This window comes from Wyeomyia smithii, chromosome 2, assembly GCF_029784165.1.
Source record: "Wyeomyia smithii strain HCP4-BCI-WySm-NY-G18 chromosome 2, ASM2978416v1, whole genome shotgun sequence".
In the NCBI taxonomy this organism is placed as follows: Eukaryota; Metazoa; Arthropoda; class Insecta; order Diptera; family Culicidae; genus Wyeomyia; species Wyeomyia smithii.
In genome coordinates, this window is record NC_073695.1 from 280314621 (window position 1) to 280333721 (window position 19101).

At 35.7% G+C, this 19101-nt stretch overlaps 1 protein-coding gene across 12 annotated transcripts in view; it reads left to right on the top strand.

The window, feature by feature from the left end:
- The first annotated feature begins 1205 nt into the window (after window positions 1-1205).
- Window positions 1206-19101, top strand: part of LOC129720673 (limbic system-associated membrane protein) — a 67962-nt gene continuing 50066 nt past the window's right edge. Inside the window, exons 1-2 of one of the 12 annotated variants that reach the window (XM_055672199.1) lie at window positions 1206-1801; window positions 3049-3580. In XM_055672199.1, the coding sequence (XP_055528174.1) occupies window positions 3486-3580 (95 nt within the window). In that variant the 5' untranslated portion in view covers window positions 1206-1801; window positions 3049-3485. The remainder of the gene's footprint in view (window positions 1802-3048; window positions 3581-19101) is intronic. The other 11 variants (XM_055672202.1, XM_055672200.1, XM_055672203.1 and 8 more) reach the window with 11 other exon arrangements.

Consider the following 19101-nt stretch of genomic DNA (forward strand, 5'->3'; position numbering starts at 1 on the left):
ATAATGTAGGTTTCAAGTAAAATTGAAATTGGAAGGCAAAACTAGGCGTTTCCGTTGTAAGTTTTGGAAAGGGGACGCATTATTATTTGTAAGTATAGTGTCTCCATCTAAATTTTTACCCCTTCGGCACTGTTACAAAGGCTACGTAAGCATTTCATGTACCAAAATTCGAGTGCGAAAACAGGGAAAACGTCCTAGCTTTCGAATATATGCGAACTGAAAAGTTTGAACAATTTTGTTATGCAATTAATATTTTGATTGTTGTTTGATAACATGTTTTATTCATAATTTGATTTAACCCTGTTGATTGATCAGTTTTAATAATTTTTACCTTCTCCCTACAGTTGTGATTTATGAAACCAATTATAAACCCATTCTATCTGCCTAAATGTTTAACTTAAACTAATTTGGTTTTTAAATTTTCTACTGACTTATGTATCACCCGAACGCCGCGATACTTTTGAACGTTTGACGTTTGTTTTTTGCATGTTACTTATCTAGTCAGTAACCACTACCTACTAACCTTAATAACAAAGTAAAAAATTAAAAACATAACAATTCATACATGAAAAAGCACATTAGGTATAAACTTAGATCAATTTGTAACAACGGGTAAACATGCTAGAGTTGCTCGTTAATGTCTTCTATAAGTCACAACAAAATAACAAAATTATCTGTTGCTTTAACTTGAACTGTGTAGCGCCAGTTAGTTTACGTATTGATCTGACAACAGAATTTTACTCTCAGCCTACAGTAATGCAAAGCCCTATGCCTCTCATAGATCGTTGTTTGCTTCCACTTTGTGGGAAAAAGCACACTTGAAATTGGCACGTCAAAACAGATGCACCATCAGGAATCACCGATACAACAGTGTAGGTTGCTGTCCGCTACCGCCAGAAATAACAATCACAGCCGAATAAAGAAACATCATGATTTTCCCATGCACGACAGCAGTAGAGATTTTCCTTTGCAGCTGCGGAACACGCCTACGGAGAACAAGAGAGTGAGTTACATTCACTGTCGTTGGTAATTTCTCCAATGTATGCATGCAACTTGGCGATTTACCGTCGGAAATAGGAGCAACCGTACGGTTAACAGGACTCTCGCAAGTCCGCTCAGGTGCACCGTAGAAAAATACTGCTCCTTTGGCTGTTGGTGGTAGTGATAGCAAAGGTGTTCCTAGCATAAACAGTTTTACACTGTGCCGAAACCGCTTTAGTTCCGCTGCGAGTGCCATTCCGTTCGGTTCTGTTTCAATAAATTCGCACAAAGTAAATGGTTTGACTTCGGTAAAACCAGTTTTGCGGGGGACAGTAAGGTGGTTAAGCAAATTTGTTATCATGCTTAGTACCTTCGGTAGTTGTTTAAAGTGAGATTTTGCGCCGAAAAGTTGTAAGGAGCGCCTGGTGCAAATAATTCACGCAAGAATTGTGTTGTGAAAACTTTGAGTACCAGGCTTGCCTCACAAAACGAAAAACAAGCAGTAGTGCTGAGTCACAGGGGATTCGTGAAGGATGGAAGAAATTTAGGTGCAAACTACAGAAGTTCTAAAAGTACGAACCAAGTGTCCGGAACCTGATTAGTATGTATATCAGTTCGAGCGCTGTCAACAGTTTCCCTCAGCAGGCTTTCGAGCACGAAGTGATTAAGTATAAAGATAACGCGCATTTTCATTAAGGATTAGAGCTGTACTCGAAAGTTTTACTTCTTGCAACGCTGCGTTGTATAAGCTAGTGGTGACAAAAATAGTGTACGTGCAGCACTATGAATCACTAATACGGGTAACATGAGATGTTATAAGGTGAAAATTAGTTGTTGGGCATTAGCATAACAAAGAACTTTTACCTATTCAATATGACCATGAATAGAAACTCTTCATTTCGTATGTCTTAGGGTGCTCTAAGAGTTCGACAGACAGTTATGTAGTAATTTATTTTCTATCTATTATTTTAAACTGTCAACCAACTATTATCGCATATATTTTGGTGAAAGTGTTCATTATTACCGTCAATTCGACTAAACAATATTTATACACAGTTGTTCGCATTCCAATAGCTTCGTTATCCTGAAAAACAAGTTGAACGGTTTGAGACTGTTCGCAAAAATAATTTTCCTCTTATTTACAATGCTGGGTCACCCTATTAGATCCTCTAGCTCATAAATGAATGAATGTAAAATAAATGCGATATTTCACAGGTCATTCGAGTATTATTTGTAACGAATTTGTGCTTGGAATAACCTTCTGCGAGTTGGCGTAAAGGATAGTGAGTGATTGCGTTAGTTAGATTTATCATTCTACGAGTTATATGAAGTACAATCTGAAGGCTTTTTTGCTTAGTGACTGAGAGAAGAAGACAACGATTTAATTAAGATTGTATACTGTAACAATCATGCCATAAAAAGTGAAACCACGATGAGGTATGGCCACCAGAGACTCGTTTTTGGTGATCCTCCTTTTCACCCTAATACTGGTGTTAGCCAAAGAAAGCCGCTCATTTTTCTCACTTTACGTCGAACGGTTCATATATGTAGAACAGAAGAAAACGCAAAAGTTTCTGACGTCTCTTCTAGTGAAATGAAAATGCCAGAGAAAACTCTTATTGAGTAAAACTGATAATTGAGTTTTGCCCTGGTAGACGGAAGTTGATGAAAATAGCAATTTGGACGGAAAATTTGTTCCTGTATGGTTATTCAGAGCGGAAATCACTTTTTCGGTGAAGCTCAATGTTGGCACTTTTTTGCTTGAAGGAAATTCAAATTTGTTGTGCAATAGTAAAAGGAAAAAGATACTCTGTGTATTGAAAAGAAAATTTAACTATCGAATTTTTTTGAGAACGTATCTATTTTAAAGTGTTTGCGTTAACCTATTTTTTGGTAAAACAGAAAATATTTCAAAAAAAAAAAATCTCATTTGTTGCAGAAAATAGTTCATTTGAAATTTAAAACGGTAATTGGTTTATGATTTTTTCTCAAAACAAAAACAATTTGATATATTATCTAAAATATTTATTTGGCAATGAGCTAGAGTAAAAAATTTCTTTTCTGAAGTGGAACATCGAGTGAGATATAGTGACGAAACCCTTCTGAAGAAAAAAGTTATATTCAATTGAATTTGAGATAGATTTATCGCGCAACGTGTTTTAGAAGCCATTGGATTTTATAAAAAAAAAATTGTCCGAAATAAATTTGGATACCCACGACAGAAAAGTGTTTCCGGACTGAAATAAGCATTGTGCAACTTCTTCATCTCGAATTTGTGTGAATGAAATAATATAGTGAACCATTTCTCAAATCTGGATAACTTAAATTTATTCTTCAGTGAGCGAAACCGGTGGAATCTGTGCAGCGTTGGCGCCTCTAGTCGACACACTATGGCGTAACCAAACTGGAATAACAATTGCATTTAGTTTGCGTTGTGTATCCGCTAACATCAGGCCTCTGGCAGGGGGAAACATACACTATCACTGGGAAAACAAAAAGATCACATGAGTTCTATCATCGTGCAGAGAAAAAGCTTTGAGCTAACATCCGGTCGTACAAAAATAGCAGCATCCTCACCAGGAGCAACAAAGTCAGTAAGGTATCGTATCTAATTTCCTGTAGTTTCCTCTAATGTATTGGACTGTTTCGAAACTTTGTCCAACGCTAGAGAGTGACCGTGTGTGTTGTATATACATACTGCCGCTATTCGCATAATAGTCCTGGGTAAATTTTGCGGAAATAGGTTCATTTTGGCATGTTTTTCAAGAATAGCCATTAAAAAAGTGAGGTTTGATTCCCACAACCTAGATTTTAATGGCTACTCTTGTAGAGCATGCCAAAATGGACATTTCCGCAGAAAACAAGAAAACATAGGACTTTTACATAGAACTGTTACGCGAACAGCGGCAGTATATATATATATATATATATATATATATATATATATATATATATATATATATATATATATATATATATATATATATATATATATATATATATATATATATATATATATATATATATATATATATATATATATATATATATATATATATATATATATATATATATAGGTCAGACTCGATTATCCAGAGACTCGAACGTCCGGGAATTCGATTATCCGGAATTTTAGCCTCGATTATCCGGAATTTTATTTTCTTGGTGTTCGTTTCCAATTTTTAATCCAAAATTTTACTTTTAACATCCCTTCTGGCATATTTGTGATCATTTATGTCACTTCCGGCATGTGAGAAAGTCCACGCTACTTCGCAAATCGATTCTGATCGACCATTCCCGATTTCGCTGAAACTTCTCTTGGCGATGATTTATAACAATAACAGAAAAAACACCCGAAAGAAAATTCTGAGTGAAAATGACAAAATGTTCAAACGTTTATAACTTTTCTGTTTTTTATTTTACCATCACCAAATTATAACAGATAGTGATAATTATTGTTGTCTTCAATGTGTAAAAAAATTGGATTTTTGACAAAGGTACTTTTTGAAATATTTTAGATTTTGTAACAATTTGGAATATTTGGTCCAGGAAAAAAATATTTCTACAGTGTATATATATATTTTAAATCACAATTTTATTACCTACTACTTTGCTGAAGACACCATTTCAATCAAACAAGTCTTTTTTCTGATTTAAAATATTTCATTCATCAGTCACATTTTTGGTTAGGCCCTTTTGAAACAGCAGTCGTGAGTCTACATGAAGAACTGATAGTATAGAATGACCTCTTTATCAACTGGAAACAACTGTGCAAAGTTTCAGCGAAATCGGAGAGGACATCTTAAAAAAATATTTATTTCTATATATTTTGCATGGAATGCCATGGAATGTCCAATTTATTTTTTTGCTTCTCAAGATTTTACCTCTTTTCGCCTCAGAACAAATTTCTGCTTACGTCAAATAAAAAAAGGAAATATTTATTCTATGTTCGTTAATAGCAAATTTGAATATTTATCTGTGATTCGATTATCCGGAATGAAAATTTTTCTGATGTTCCGGATAATCGAGTCCGACCTGTATATATATATATATATATATATATATATATATATATATATATATATATATATATATATATATATATATATATATATATATATATATATATATATATATATATATATATATATATATATATATATATATATATATATATATATATATATATATATATGTGTGTGTATATTTAAATAGCATTGCACACACCAACGGATATTAAAGTTCAAATTGATATTTTTGTTGTAAAGCAGGGCTGTCTTTAGGAATTTTTACATTCGAGACCAAGATTTCTTCAATTTGAACGATTCCCACTATTAATCAATGTGATAGTTCGAGCCATGACAACATTAATTGTTGTATAGAAAAAACATGCCTTCAAGTTATCAGGCTTAACTAATTTACTGTCATTTTATTTTAAATGCCCCTATCGGTGGTTAGAAATGAAAACATTCTTGAAACTTTTCTTTTGTCGTATAAAATATGGACATTATGTAAATGCTCTATAGTGAAAATTTATGACGAAATCATCTCCCTTTTTGGGAGATAGATCCGGTCCAATAGGTATGGCTGTTCCTGTCATGCAATAAGAGGGTTCTTATGCTCAGATCCACCCTTAGTATAAATTTGCAAACATATTCCGTCGGTCGCAAAACAATTTCCTGTTCTCGGTAAACCTTCAGTTTCAGATGAAACATGCAACCTCGCACAAAACACAACGATGATGCTATTGGACACCATGGTAAGCAAAAGCAGGCTTTAGGAATAGCACAAGGCATCGTTCGCTACCGTTGCAATCCGGTTATGTGCCTCTTAGTTCATCGCTGAAAATATGTGAACGAAATAATGAAATTTTTTACGACCTCGAGGTGGTACGATGTGTGTTATGTTCAGACTGAGTGGTTTACTTGTATAAGTATTCAGATAGAATAGTAAACCCCAAATTCAGAGAAGTACAAACTTACTCAGTGTGAAAGTGGATAAGCTGTGTTATCATGGAAAACAATGGTAAACAATGAAAAGAAGTCTGCTGTATTACGCGATTAAACTACGGTTTGCAGAGCAAAAGGAGTAAAAATTTTGTATCGACGTATATTAGGGCGAGGCAAAGTGATCGATTTTCCAGAAACAAGTTTTTTTTGGTTTCTTTTGGGGTCCCAAACAATCTTAATCGGAAGTCTATAGGTTTTGTCTTCGTTTGACGCATTGCATTTCAAATTTGTATGTGTATTTGTGGCCTACTTTTTTGCATTTCTTTAGAGAGCTAATGCTTAATTAGTGCATTAGAGTAGTGAGGGGCAAAAGTAAGTTTTTACAACAGAACTAATGCAAACAATTATCATAAAATTCGGTTTAGTTTCCAAGCGGTACATGAACCTTTCGACTTCAAAATGTATCACCAGAGTTTTTCGAATTTTGTTTGAAGCATGAGAATTTCACTTTTTACAAAAAATACTCAGATGCAAACTTTTACCCAGCATGCGGGGCAAAAGTTCGCACTGTATGAACAGTGTATTTATTACACTATGCTTGAAAAAGTTAATTGTTTTTCGCTGGTTTTGCATGTTGATTCTTTTTAGCTGCGTTAGAGCGGTGCCTGAAATAATTTTCTTACTTCCGGGAATTCGGTTTTCTGGGGATATGTTTGGGTGTTTTGGTGATATATCCCAGAAATGGACCTTCCAGGAGAGATTCCACTGGAGCTTCTAGAGGCCATAGAGACAAATTAATAAAATTTATTTTTGGAACCGGGGTGATACACAGAGACCCGAAAACGACTCCAGGTGCCATATAAGATTCCACAAAAGCGACTTCCGGTTTCCGAAAAACAACCAAAAACTTTTGAATACTACCCAATACTGGTATTTTCAGAATCGAATTGATGCTCTGAGATCAAAAATCAACTTCAGACCGCCTTTTGTAATCAAAAATGGTGTCTGGGGTCGTTATCCAGCCTCTATGATGTCCAGAGATGTCCGATTATGGAAATACACATATTGGAGGGTATTCGACCATGTTAGGTTGCTTTCTAGAAACCGGAAGTCGCCATCTTGAAATTCAAAATGCCGTCTGGGCCATTTCCCGATCTGTGGACATCAGTTGCGAAAATAAATATTGGATGGTGTTTGGCCTTGTATTTTCCATTGTTTCTTGGCTTCTAGAAGCCTCTATCTATTCCGGAGGGACCATTTTGAAAGCACATCAACAAAACTATTAAAATAGTTGTAAGGTTTCATTTAAAAAATCATGAAACCATAATATTTCTCAGTTTCGGAGCACATTCGCATATTACTAGTTATTTTTGAGTAATTTCTGTACAAAAAAAATCGTTATTAAACACATTTTTTCATTACGGTTAATGGCACTGTGCGTACTTTTGCCTCGTGGCTTATGCGTACTTTTGCCCCACAATGAGTTTTCCAACTGGTTTGAGTTTTATGACAAGCATCAAAATATTTCCGACAAAACAAATTCACGCTACAAACCACAATTATACAAGAGTTTTTTGGGCTCTGTTGTTTTCGAGTTTCTGTAGTTTCCGGAGAGGTCAATCATAGTTCCCAAAACTAAGAAAATTAGATCAAAACAGCTCAAAACACAACTTTTCTCATAACTTCGCACCATTCAAACGAAATCTTATGTGTTCACATGTGTGATTTACTGACGTTATAATACTGCAAATTCCTACAATGTTGCCAGTTTATGTTGCTCGTATGCTTCGAAAAGGCCAATGCGTACTTTTACCCTGTGCGTAAGTTTTCCCCCTACTACTCTACATAACGTTAAAGTATCGCACCTCAAATGCTTAACAACTTTGCCGAGGATATTGAAGAGCTAGGATGTAAAAAAGCCTTAAAAACTATTGTAGCTGATTGAGGTTGAGTATGTCGCATTAAGTGCTGTCAGATAAGGTTTAGAATAATTTTACTCCCTATTATACCTTCGATTTGATAGCAACTTTACATACTATAACTGATTTCAAGACTTTTAACCTTTTTAACTTTTAACCAAACGATTTTAGTTTAAACAAACTAATAGACCGCTAGAGTCATTAGGATCATAGTGTTGGGTCCGCAATCGCCTTGTTCATCACTTGTTGACAAAAGCGAAAAAAATTTGCACTGAAGCTCAACTATTTTGAGCCCTAAAAAGATTGTTGCCTTTTAACCATTCCTGTGAGTTTTGGAGCGCCTACACAGTATAAAAAATTACATTTCTTTAAATGCACATAAACGGAGCATTAGAAACCATGTAATATTCCGTGTGGCATAATATTCACATGCAATGTAAATGAATATATTGTTAATTTGCATGCATATTTATATTCAAAGCTTTAAGTACTTAACGTACAAATTTACATGGTTAAAAACGGTTCTGTACTGTGCATTACTAACGGTGTGAAATTGTATATGTTTTTCACTGCATGTGCTACAAACTGCTATATGCATTCATTTGTATTAGCTGTAAATTTCATTTTTTGGTACTGTGTAGTGTATGCAGAAGTGTGTCAGAATGCCGCACAGTAAATGCTCGCCGGGTTCGTCCCTTCTACCTTGGTTTACGGGAAAACTCATTTAAATCTCTGAAAAAGTTAACCATTGTTTACCAGTGTTTGCGGCTGGTTCCGAAGGTCCGTGTCGTATAAACAGAAGGCCAAGCTTCAAATCGAAATGTAACACCTGGCCTTTGAAATCATTGAACCTGTCACGAGAAGGTTTCATTTTTTCGATTGCGGATTTTTATATGTATTATCCTATTTCTAACTACGGACGACATTGGTAAAGCGTATTCCTCACTGAGCAGTGCTAATTCGTCATCTGGATGCTTATTTGTGTAACGTCACAAATTCTGGCTGGCGGAGCATGATTTTTTATCTCATCTCTGTTGGCTGACGGAAGCTGGTTTCCAGAAAGAGTAAATGGCTAGCTGGATGGTTGAAATGAACAACAGATGTCTCGCAGAAGGACGGTTTCAGTTTCAATGAGCCTGTCTATGTAACCAGCACCAATAGCAGAAACAAACGCAAACGCAACCTTTCTATCAGTAAATGAGGTAGGACTGAGTTGAGTATACAAGGTATGCGAATTGTTATAAACATGCATTTCATTTGATGTCAATATGCAAACTTTTTTTTATGAAAAAGGAATATTTTTTGTTCACGTTTTACCCAACTCAACTCTACAATCAGACAGTACGATTTAGCGTAAGAGCGTGGGAACAAAACCATCGCCTTTTTTTTTTCACACAACATTTATTTGACACGGCACAATACAAATTAATGTGAAACCATCGCCTTGTTCAAGTTTTGCGTTATTTCCACAGAATTTTTTCTACTTCTCTAGCCGTTTTCCCATGAGACTGATTTCCGAGGTTTCAACCTGCATTACCAAAACAACAGGGAGTTCTGTGGATTGATGAAGCTGAATAATTGGGTCCTAAAGCTATACCAGTTTTATGAATCATTTGAAAAAGAAAATTATACTCTTCCAGCTGCTACATGAAAATCAGAAAACCGTGTAAAACTCTAGAATTCAATTGTCATAAAAAATTCGGTTTCGACAGTTGATGAAATGTGCATTTTTTTTATCGGTCAAAAAAGTGGAATTTTGAAACTTTTTAATCCTATTGCTAAAAGAAATTCAAAAGTTAAATTTTTTCAACCCATCCCGTCATCACCCTAATGTGCATTGAGACGCAACGGTACCACTCCAAATACAGATTACTTTATATCAAAAGGCTGACTGAATAAGCCAACTTTTCTGTCTTACATCATCTTCTGCTTTCTCGCTATTGTGTGCTGTTTAGTGAAATGGTTTGCCTGTATGTCCCCTAATCGTCCAGTTTTAATTGCAACGGTGGCCCTCTTCCAGGCGGCTTCAAAGTTAGCAACACCCTGCAATTACCCATAATGGAAGAAACTTCGAGCAAAAATTCGTTAATCTTTTCCATCCCATATGCTTCAGGCGGTAGTATTTTCTACATATCCTTTTCATAGGGATTTCACCCTCGACCTATCTTCCTAAGCAGTACGAAGTTAAATTTAAAAGTTATTCCATATTTGCTTTGAATCCGAAACTTCTAGTATGAAGTGAAGCTGTACGTGTGGGAGGATGAGCGATTAAATAAAGTAGCGTGTGGATGGAGGTGGTTCGGAGCAATCTCAAAAGCGACAAATAAAACTAGCTTTGGGTTTTCGGATTGTCCAACCCTTACGATGTAGTTTATCTACACAATACAAGCAGGTTTAGAGTACTCTACAACTGTAAAATCGCCTAAAACGATAATTCTTAGACCTAATTTAAATCTAATAGATAGTCGGTGAATGTTGCTCCGTATAATGTAATTTGTTAAATTTCTATAAATGCGTGGATGAGCAGAAATCTCTTCATGGTACTCGTGAATAAACATTAGGTAGCTTATAAAACATGAAATATATTTTTCAAATATGTTCGTTGTTTATGTCATTTCATGGTATAATATCTGTTAAGACAAAATAATCGTTAATTCAAAAAATTAAAATAAATAATGAATAGTACAGTACTCTTGAATTGTCAAAAATGTTTGAAATATTAAAAAAGTCTCCATTCTGATAAATCTATCTACACATATAAAAATGCAGTTCTGTCTGTCTGAGGAAGGATAGACTTGGAAACTACTGAATTTGTATGCAGGGGTTTTCGGGGCCGACAAAGGTGATTAGGATAGTTTGAGATCCCTCTCTCTTCTGGAGAGGAGGGCTCCTATATAAATGAAACACGAATTTCTGCACAACTCAATAAGTTATCAAGCTATTAGAATCAAATTTGGCAAGTGAAGTTTTCCGGAGGCATATTTTCATGGTGGTATGGTTCATGGTTTCATGGTTTGTTCTGGGAAAGAGGGCACTTATGCAAATCCAACACAATTTTTCGCATAACTCGGGAACTTCCTAATCAAACAAACGGAGCCAAATTTGACAAGTAGAGGTTTTTAGAAGCCACAAATGTTTTTATGGTGGTTTGACACCACTCCCTACTCTTTAAAAGGGAAGGGGGGGGGGTCCTAAGCAAACGAAACTTGCAACTTTTTTTTCGGGGGTCAACGATCGGGATGATGCACAGAAACCAAAAACCGACTCCAGACGCCATTTGTAAATCCAAGCTGGAATCTTCGGGTTTCTGGGAAACAGACAAAAATGACCAAATATCATCAAATTTGGGTATTTCCGGAACCAGAATGACGCCCAGAAGCCAAGATGGCTACTTTTGGTGTCTGTACAATGGCCCAAAATGGCTGAATAATACCCAGCATGGGTATTTCTGAAATCGGAATGATGCAAAGAAGCCAAAAGCATTTGTTGTTTGAGTGTGAACGTATCCAACATTCGATTCGCATTTGAGACTATACACAAATGGTATGGTCAATCTTTAGATGTTTGTGGGATCAATTTAGAAAGTGACAATTTATAGAAATGAAGAATTAAATCGGCGTGAAAAGTTTGCCGGGTCAGCTAATTTATTTTGACAATGCATGATTCGATACAACGTAAATTCGACTAACGTATTGATTTAAAAAAATGTTACGGTATAACGAGGAATACCTGTATGTATATCGATAACCTCAACAAACAACGATAACTCGTTGCAAGCATGTAATTTGCATAAAGTTGTGATAATACTGACCAAACATAATCTCAGTTCGTCCAGTCCCGACACTCCATGATAAAAACATATAAATCATAACACTTCAACGTAATTTTCTTCAGCCCCTCGTACTAAGAATACACAGTGGGTTTGCGTTCCAGGCGGTCTACCAAACGTCCCGCGAACAGAAACGGGTGTAAACATTTCGTGACACGGACATGACTTAAAGAAATTTAAATCAATTACACTTACTTTTTCTATCACCCGTCGGACGTAAACACTACATGACTGGTTTAAAAATTGATTTAAACAACATATAACAACGCTGCCAACATTCATTTCTGTTCAGCACGATATGAATACTCTTCCGCTTTCCCCACCTTTACCCTATCGTTGAGAACAGTGGTGCCACGCGATCCTAGTAGGGCTTGTTATGCCGCCGCGAAACACTCTATCGCAAAATAATCGACTTGTCGTGATGAAACAGCCTGCCATTTGGTTTCTACAGGTGTATATGTTTGTGAAATTGTAGCAAACGAGAGCTCACCGGGTTCGTGTTATCACGAACTATGGATGTGTAAGGTAAGGTAGACCGATTAACTTTCGGAAGGATGCGGAATGAGTGCAAAAGAAAAAAATACAGACCATACAACATTAATTTGCAGTGAGCCAGATGTAGCCGATAGTAATAATCCCACTTCGACTGTAGATGACAAGCCTAGAAATTTTTTTTTCCAATATGATGACATGTCCTATAGCCGCCATCTGCAAGTCCCTGAAATTGGGCTGCTTCATCAACCTTTAATATTTAGTAAAAGGCTACTACTGCTGCGATTTAAATAGTTCACTAAAGTGAACAGAAACCGTATGGGAATCGTACAAAAAAATATACTGTTAACAAACATAAATAGTGGCGTTATTGGGTATGTCGCAGACAATTGCACGAAAAGAGGATTGATGCACAACAATTAATGTAATTTGTAGTGAGCATAGATGAGCTTTTAATTGACAGTTTTATATTGACGGCACGTCCTCCTAGATTGTGGAAGAATGTAAGAGTAATGGAAAGTAATTTGTTCAAGTGTCTATTTTCTTTAGTTAGGTATTAGTTATCTTCTTCGACTACTTCGACTACTATAACAACCTCTTTTCTCACCAAAGTTTTCATGAATATTATAAAATGATAGGAAAAATACCTTCTCGACTATTTTCGCATTGCAAAGGTTCGATTGGTTACGAAAATTGAAAAAATACGTTTTATTAATCCAACAATTTTAATTCCATTACATTTCCTGATTTTATGGCATTAAAATATATACCAAAATGTTAGATAATCTGGCACGTCTCAAGTCATTTCAAAACAAAACAAAGCTCATTTGCTATTCTTCGGTGTAAAATTTAAGGATCTGTTTACTCGAATTGACTCAGTCTTTGAAGCAAATCATTCGGCTATAGAATAATTGTGAATTCCGTTAAAGTACAGGAGACTCAGCTCGAATGAAACTGTTTTTGTTAGTAGAATAGTTCTGCTAGACCTACGTTTGTTCGGACTGGAAACTATCCAATAAACAGTGAGATCAAATTCCTATAGCGAAATGTGAGCGTTTGCCGTAATATTTTTTTTAAAAACAAATTTATACCAGAAATTAGATGCTTAGTCTGTTTTAGTTCAATTTTCTTAGTAATCAATGCTCATACACAATACGTGAGTGGTACTGTGAGCAAGCCGCCAAACGCACTTCGATGGGATGTCGAATGTATATTTAGAACGAACAGGAAAAATCGTGAAAGTGAATCTAATAAAGAAAATAATACTACCTGGGCCCGGAGAAAACTCACAGGGCAAGTGTCAGTAGATCTTACAGCACTGGGTCGGCTTGCTGTTGGGTCGGAGGGGTTTCGAGCGGAAAAGTGTGCAAAAACTATTGTACTCCAAGAAGGATTCGTTTTATTTTAATTTTAAAACTGTTAATTTGATTTCTAGGATTTTTAACTTTTAAGGAGATATATACCTTTTTGCTCGAAAAAAAAGAGCAAAGATTGGAAATTTTTTAAGCGTATATGGCATAAAAGTAGTATTTTTCCTGAAAGTTCAGTTAGGCTGATACAAATTTCGAATTCTTTTTATGTCCAAGGTTATCGAAGTTAGCAGAGGGGGTGGAAAAAAATAAATAACACCGAGACGAAAAAAAAAGAAATATCTTCGATCAAAGTTTGTGTGCAAGTTATGACGTTTGTAACGTTATAATAAATACCAATTATTTGGGGAGAAATAAATACCAATTATTTGGGGAGTAATGGCCGTTTTCCGGAACGCTTTATTTTTGGCAGAGGTTTGTGGTGTTTACGATAGCAACGCAGCAGATCAACTGTAATCAAAAACTCACATTTATCCATTAGTTCCAAAGTGTCCCGGGTATCTTAACGATCGTTGTTATAAGTATTTTGTTTTCAGTGCAAACGGGAGCATTTTTTCCCGAAAAAACCTAAATTAATGCACCTAGCGGTCAGACCCAGCCTTTCTCATTCAAACTTATTATATGTTAGAATAGATTTACACGATTTAAGAGAAAAAATACTCCTTGAAAATTTCTGCTGGTTTCAGCACAACTATACCATTATTAAATTAAAATTAAAAACCTAACATTTACACACATATGAGCATACATTAAAACATACATATGCAAATATAATGAAATAAATATGTTTCGAATACATCACGAAAAAATCCAGATGTCTACTTCTGGTTACCGGAGTACATCCTAAAATGGCTAAATTTTGCCTAATCCGGGTATTTCGATGGCGAAGATGCCGACTTCATCCATTATGAGTATTGCGGAAGCGGTGCACCAAAAGGCCAGAAATCAACTTAGGACGCCATTTTAAATTTCTGGATACTAAGTAGCTTCCGATTTCTGGAAAATAACCTTAAAGGGACAAACATTACCAATGTTTTCAGGAACATTATCCCGGGCTCGAAAGCCGGGAGTAAACTCCATATTTCACTTTGAAACCCGATTTTGCAGCTTTCGGTTTCTGGAAAACATCCACACACGTACACAGCCACACACAAACATATACACCAATACATGCACACATGCAGAAAATGCTCGTTTCGTCGAACTGAGTCGAGTAGTATATGACATTCGACCATTTGGATCACTTTTCTACCTTTTAATTAGCCAGTGATCGTTAGGAGAAAGTCAATATGTTTACTTTCATTATGTGATTTCACTTTTTTATGAACAACGTACAAAGTTACAATCCGAATACAATGAAATTCAATAGCAACCTATGGGGCAACTATACCTTTCATTTGACACTAATTTTGTGAAAATCGGGTAAGCCATCTCTGAGAAAAATGAGTGAGTTTAAACAACCTCAGGATAACTTTTCTTTACATAACTTTTGAACCATATGTCCAATCATAACAAAATTTAAAAGTTAAGGGTTTGCCCGATCATTTGAAACCAGTTTTATTGAAATCGGTTATGTGGTTTCTGAGATATTGATGTTTCGTGATTTTTACATTTTGATACATAACCTCTTAACCAAAAATCCGATTTCAATGAAATTCAATAGCAACCTATGGCACAACTAGACCTTTCATTTGCAATTAATTTTATGAAAATCGGTCCAGCCATCTCTGAGAAAAGTGAGAGAGAAAAAAAAGTTCACATACACACACATACATACATACACACATACATACATACATACAGAAAATGCTCAGTTCGTCGAAAGGGGTCGAGTCGTATATGGCATTCGGCCATTGGGACCACTTTTATACCTTTGGTTTTTCCAGTGATTGCTATACCTTTCTAGGAGAAAGGCAAAAACATGTCTTGAGCGCTGAAAATTACATTAAAATTGCTCTCCGGCAAAGTTGAACTTCGTGTATCAAAATTCGATCATTCAACGACCAAGGAATTTAATAACGAACATTTAAAAAAAGATGAAGAAAATCGGTTCAGTAGTTTCACCGCAATCGTAAACACGGCAAAGTCATTTTTTGAGAAACACCATTCCGAGATAAACGTGTATAAAGTTTCAAGCTTAGCTTATGCGGCCGTGGCGTGGCACGCTGCAAATCGCTCTTACCTTCTCCCTATTTCTCAGATCTTTATGAAAATTTGTGAAAATGTTCTCAAGATGTTGTACTTTAAGATAATGCAATGAAAAAATTTTGGTTTTTTGAAAACTAAAAAGGTATATAAGGGGCCATCCACATACCACGTGGACAGTTTTTTCCAATTTCGTTTCGCTTTCGTCTACTACGGCCATCCTTATGGCAATCGTATGTACGACAATCATTCATTGTTTATTTTTTCGGTAACTTAATTTTGGTGAGGTTTTACCTTTTCGTTTCAAGTTTGCTACTCTACTATTCCGAAATTTTTCCATCCTACCAATATCGCCAAATTACAATTCCCTGGAGTGAGACGTCATTTAAAATTCCACTGTGGCTAGCACTTATTATATCAAGAGGAAGAAGTCTTATCGAAACCTCGTTCCCCTAGCTAATTTCGCGGCAAAATTACAATTCCCTGAAGAGATCGAGGATATGGTGTTGGAGGACCTGAGAGTAAACCCATGCTAAAGTCCTTTGACAACCAAATAGCATGATTCTACTAAGTTTCGGGCCCACGACCACCCGCTTGTCAAAGCGGACTCTGTAACCTTTCTGCTACAGAGCTCTCCTTATATCATATTCTGGTCGTTGGATCATATTTAGAAGTTTGGTTTTGCATTTGATTCCAATTGATATTATATTTCGTTTCAATTGTTTCGACGTCAAACAGTTCGAGTGAATTTGGTAAAAGCTGTATTTGAGGACACGCAAACATTATCTAGTGTTGTATGATCAGCATCTTTGGACACTACATTCTATCAGGAGTTATGACCAATTTCATCCCACTTACAATTTTATTCCATTCCACAGTATATTATTTTGATGTGTGTATTTTGTTGACTACTTACACATTCAATTAAGCTCAATTATAACCTACCGTCGGTAAGGGGGCCAAATTAACAGAGATACGTAAAACGTGTTTTTTCACTGTTTTGTATATCCATAAGACTGTGCGCATTTATTGGTTAAACGTACACAGAATGGCCACTTAGTATAATCAAAGATAGAACTCTATCAATACATCTAACAGTATAGTGCTGTGTCAAATATACTATTATTGATTTAAAAAAAAGATACATCTAACAGTGCGTTCTGTATCAAGTCAGTATCTGCAAATTTAATTCTCCTGTAACCAAAACTTTGGGCCAACACCACCAAGATTAGGTCTTTAATTCAATTTCGTCACTGCATAAATTTGAAAACCATCATCTCTCCAAAGTAACTCAGGTTTTCTCTTTCCTGTGCACTTCTAGCCCTTCACTTTTTCCTGTATGCTACTCAGTGAGTCTAACCAAACGATGTGTGTCCGAGTAACCTGTATCGCATAGCTTAAAGTATAAGTGAAAAGGAAATCATTTCCATAATGTTTTATGCAAAGGCAAACACTGGCTCTTTCGGATTGAACCAACATCATCCCTAACAACTACAACAATGATAGTAATGGTGATGTCGCTGACGACGTTCTATCAACTTTAACGTTCAGATATCGGTTTTCGCATACACTAGACGTATACAAGGGACCAGGATTTTACGTCTGTTTTAAGTACTTTACACCCATCGATCAGCAGACCGGTGCAGAAAAATGTGTATATTCATAGTTCTCAAAAGCAAGCAATACAAAATTCACAATTATCAAAGAGACGAATTTAATTAAAATTTCTCATTTGAAAGTTACCCACACTTATCGAAACCATAGTTTGGAATGGATGTTTGAGCTCCTTCACCCCTCTGTAATGATACAGGAGAAACTCTGCCGATACCTAGTGCCTCGAAGGATTCAAAGAATTTGATTGTTCATTAAGCTCTATTATCAGTAAAAATTTGGATCGGCGTTACCTTCATTGTTATCACCGCCAAATCCTTTCAGGAAATGAGTTTCTGCTTTTGAAAAAAAAAATGCTTTGCCGTTTACTATACCGCTTCGGCGAGAGCTGCGTCGGTGTGGTAGTCCTCATTTTCTAACGTTTGTTCTACGTTTGACTACGGGTTACACTGAGAAGAAATTTTCGAATCGAAGAACGAAAATGTCGAAGAACGGATTTTTATCCGCCAATTGCTATTATATACATTTTAAATGTTTATAATCGCACATTGCAATTAATGAACAACATTTCTTTTGATATGTCTGTCAACAAACTCAAATCTGCGTATGAGGATTGGTGTAGCCCTGACCCCAAGGACGGCAAGGCAGCTTTTTGCAAGTAAAGCTACAAGAGTAAAAACATTAGGGACCACACATATACCACGTGGACAGATTTTAAACGATTTTGAACAAGTGTGGTTAGTCAGTCCTCAACAAGACATCTTTTAGTTTCGATTTGGCATCAACATGCTTTCGTTGATACCTTAGAGATAACCACAGTTCCCCATTGCAATGATAAAATAATTTGGCCAACTTAATAACGTATTCTGTCGTGTATTCTTGAGCTCTGTGATTTATTATGCAGGATAAAAATTGACTTTCGATAAGCTCTAGCTCTTATTCACTATTCAATACAATCATTTGACTTTTCAGTCTACTTTTTTCCTTTTTCTACCATCCTTAGAAAACACCAAATAGCATGATTTCCGTGGCCCTTCGGCGGGTTTTCAAAGCTAGAATAAATGCTTAACGTTTTCATTCTGTCGCACAAATGCCAGAATTTCATTGAAGGAACTCGATCTCACATATATTTTATCGTTTATTGCGCCTAACTTAACCAAAGAGTCAGCCCTCTCATTGCTCGGTATAGAACAGTGAACAAGAACACACAATAAGGTAATCTGAAAAAAAATCCCGTCGTTTCTCAGGTTGTGGACGTATTGAAAGAATTATTAATATTATTGGATCAAATCATCACAACAATTTTTCAAAACAGGCAGTGCTGAAAAGATAGTTAAATTATGAAAAGCAATCCAAAAAAGGTTCGTCTATCCGCATTGATTACGTGACACTGTTGAGTATGCTAAACCGACCGGTGGGATGATGATCTGTTTGCTTCTCACTCCAGCGTCTGCACTTAACGTCATATTCTTGATTAGGCAGATGGTATCACGGCAACACGTTCCTTTGGAACCCACGGATCAGAACCATTTTGTTAAGAAAATGTGTACCATGAAAGAAGTCTTGGGCGTAGAATCGTATCCTGCAATGAAAAAGTAGAAAATATCGTTTTAGAGTGATCTGAATGAATTCGATAACGAACTGATTTTGTGGAAGAAATCTCATCCAGTAAATGTTTGCCTTAAATATATATATATATATATATATATATATATATATATATATATATATATATATATATATATATATATATATATATATATATATATATATATATATATATATATATATATATATATATATAT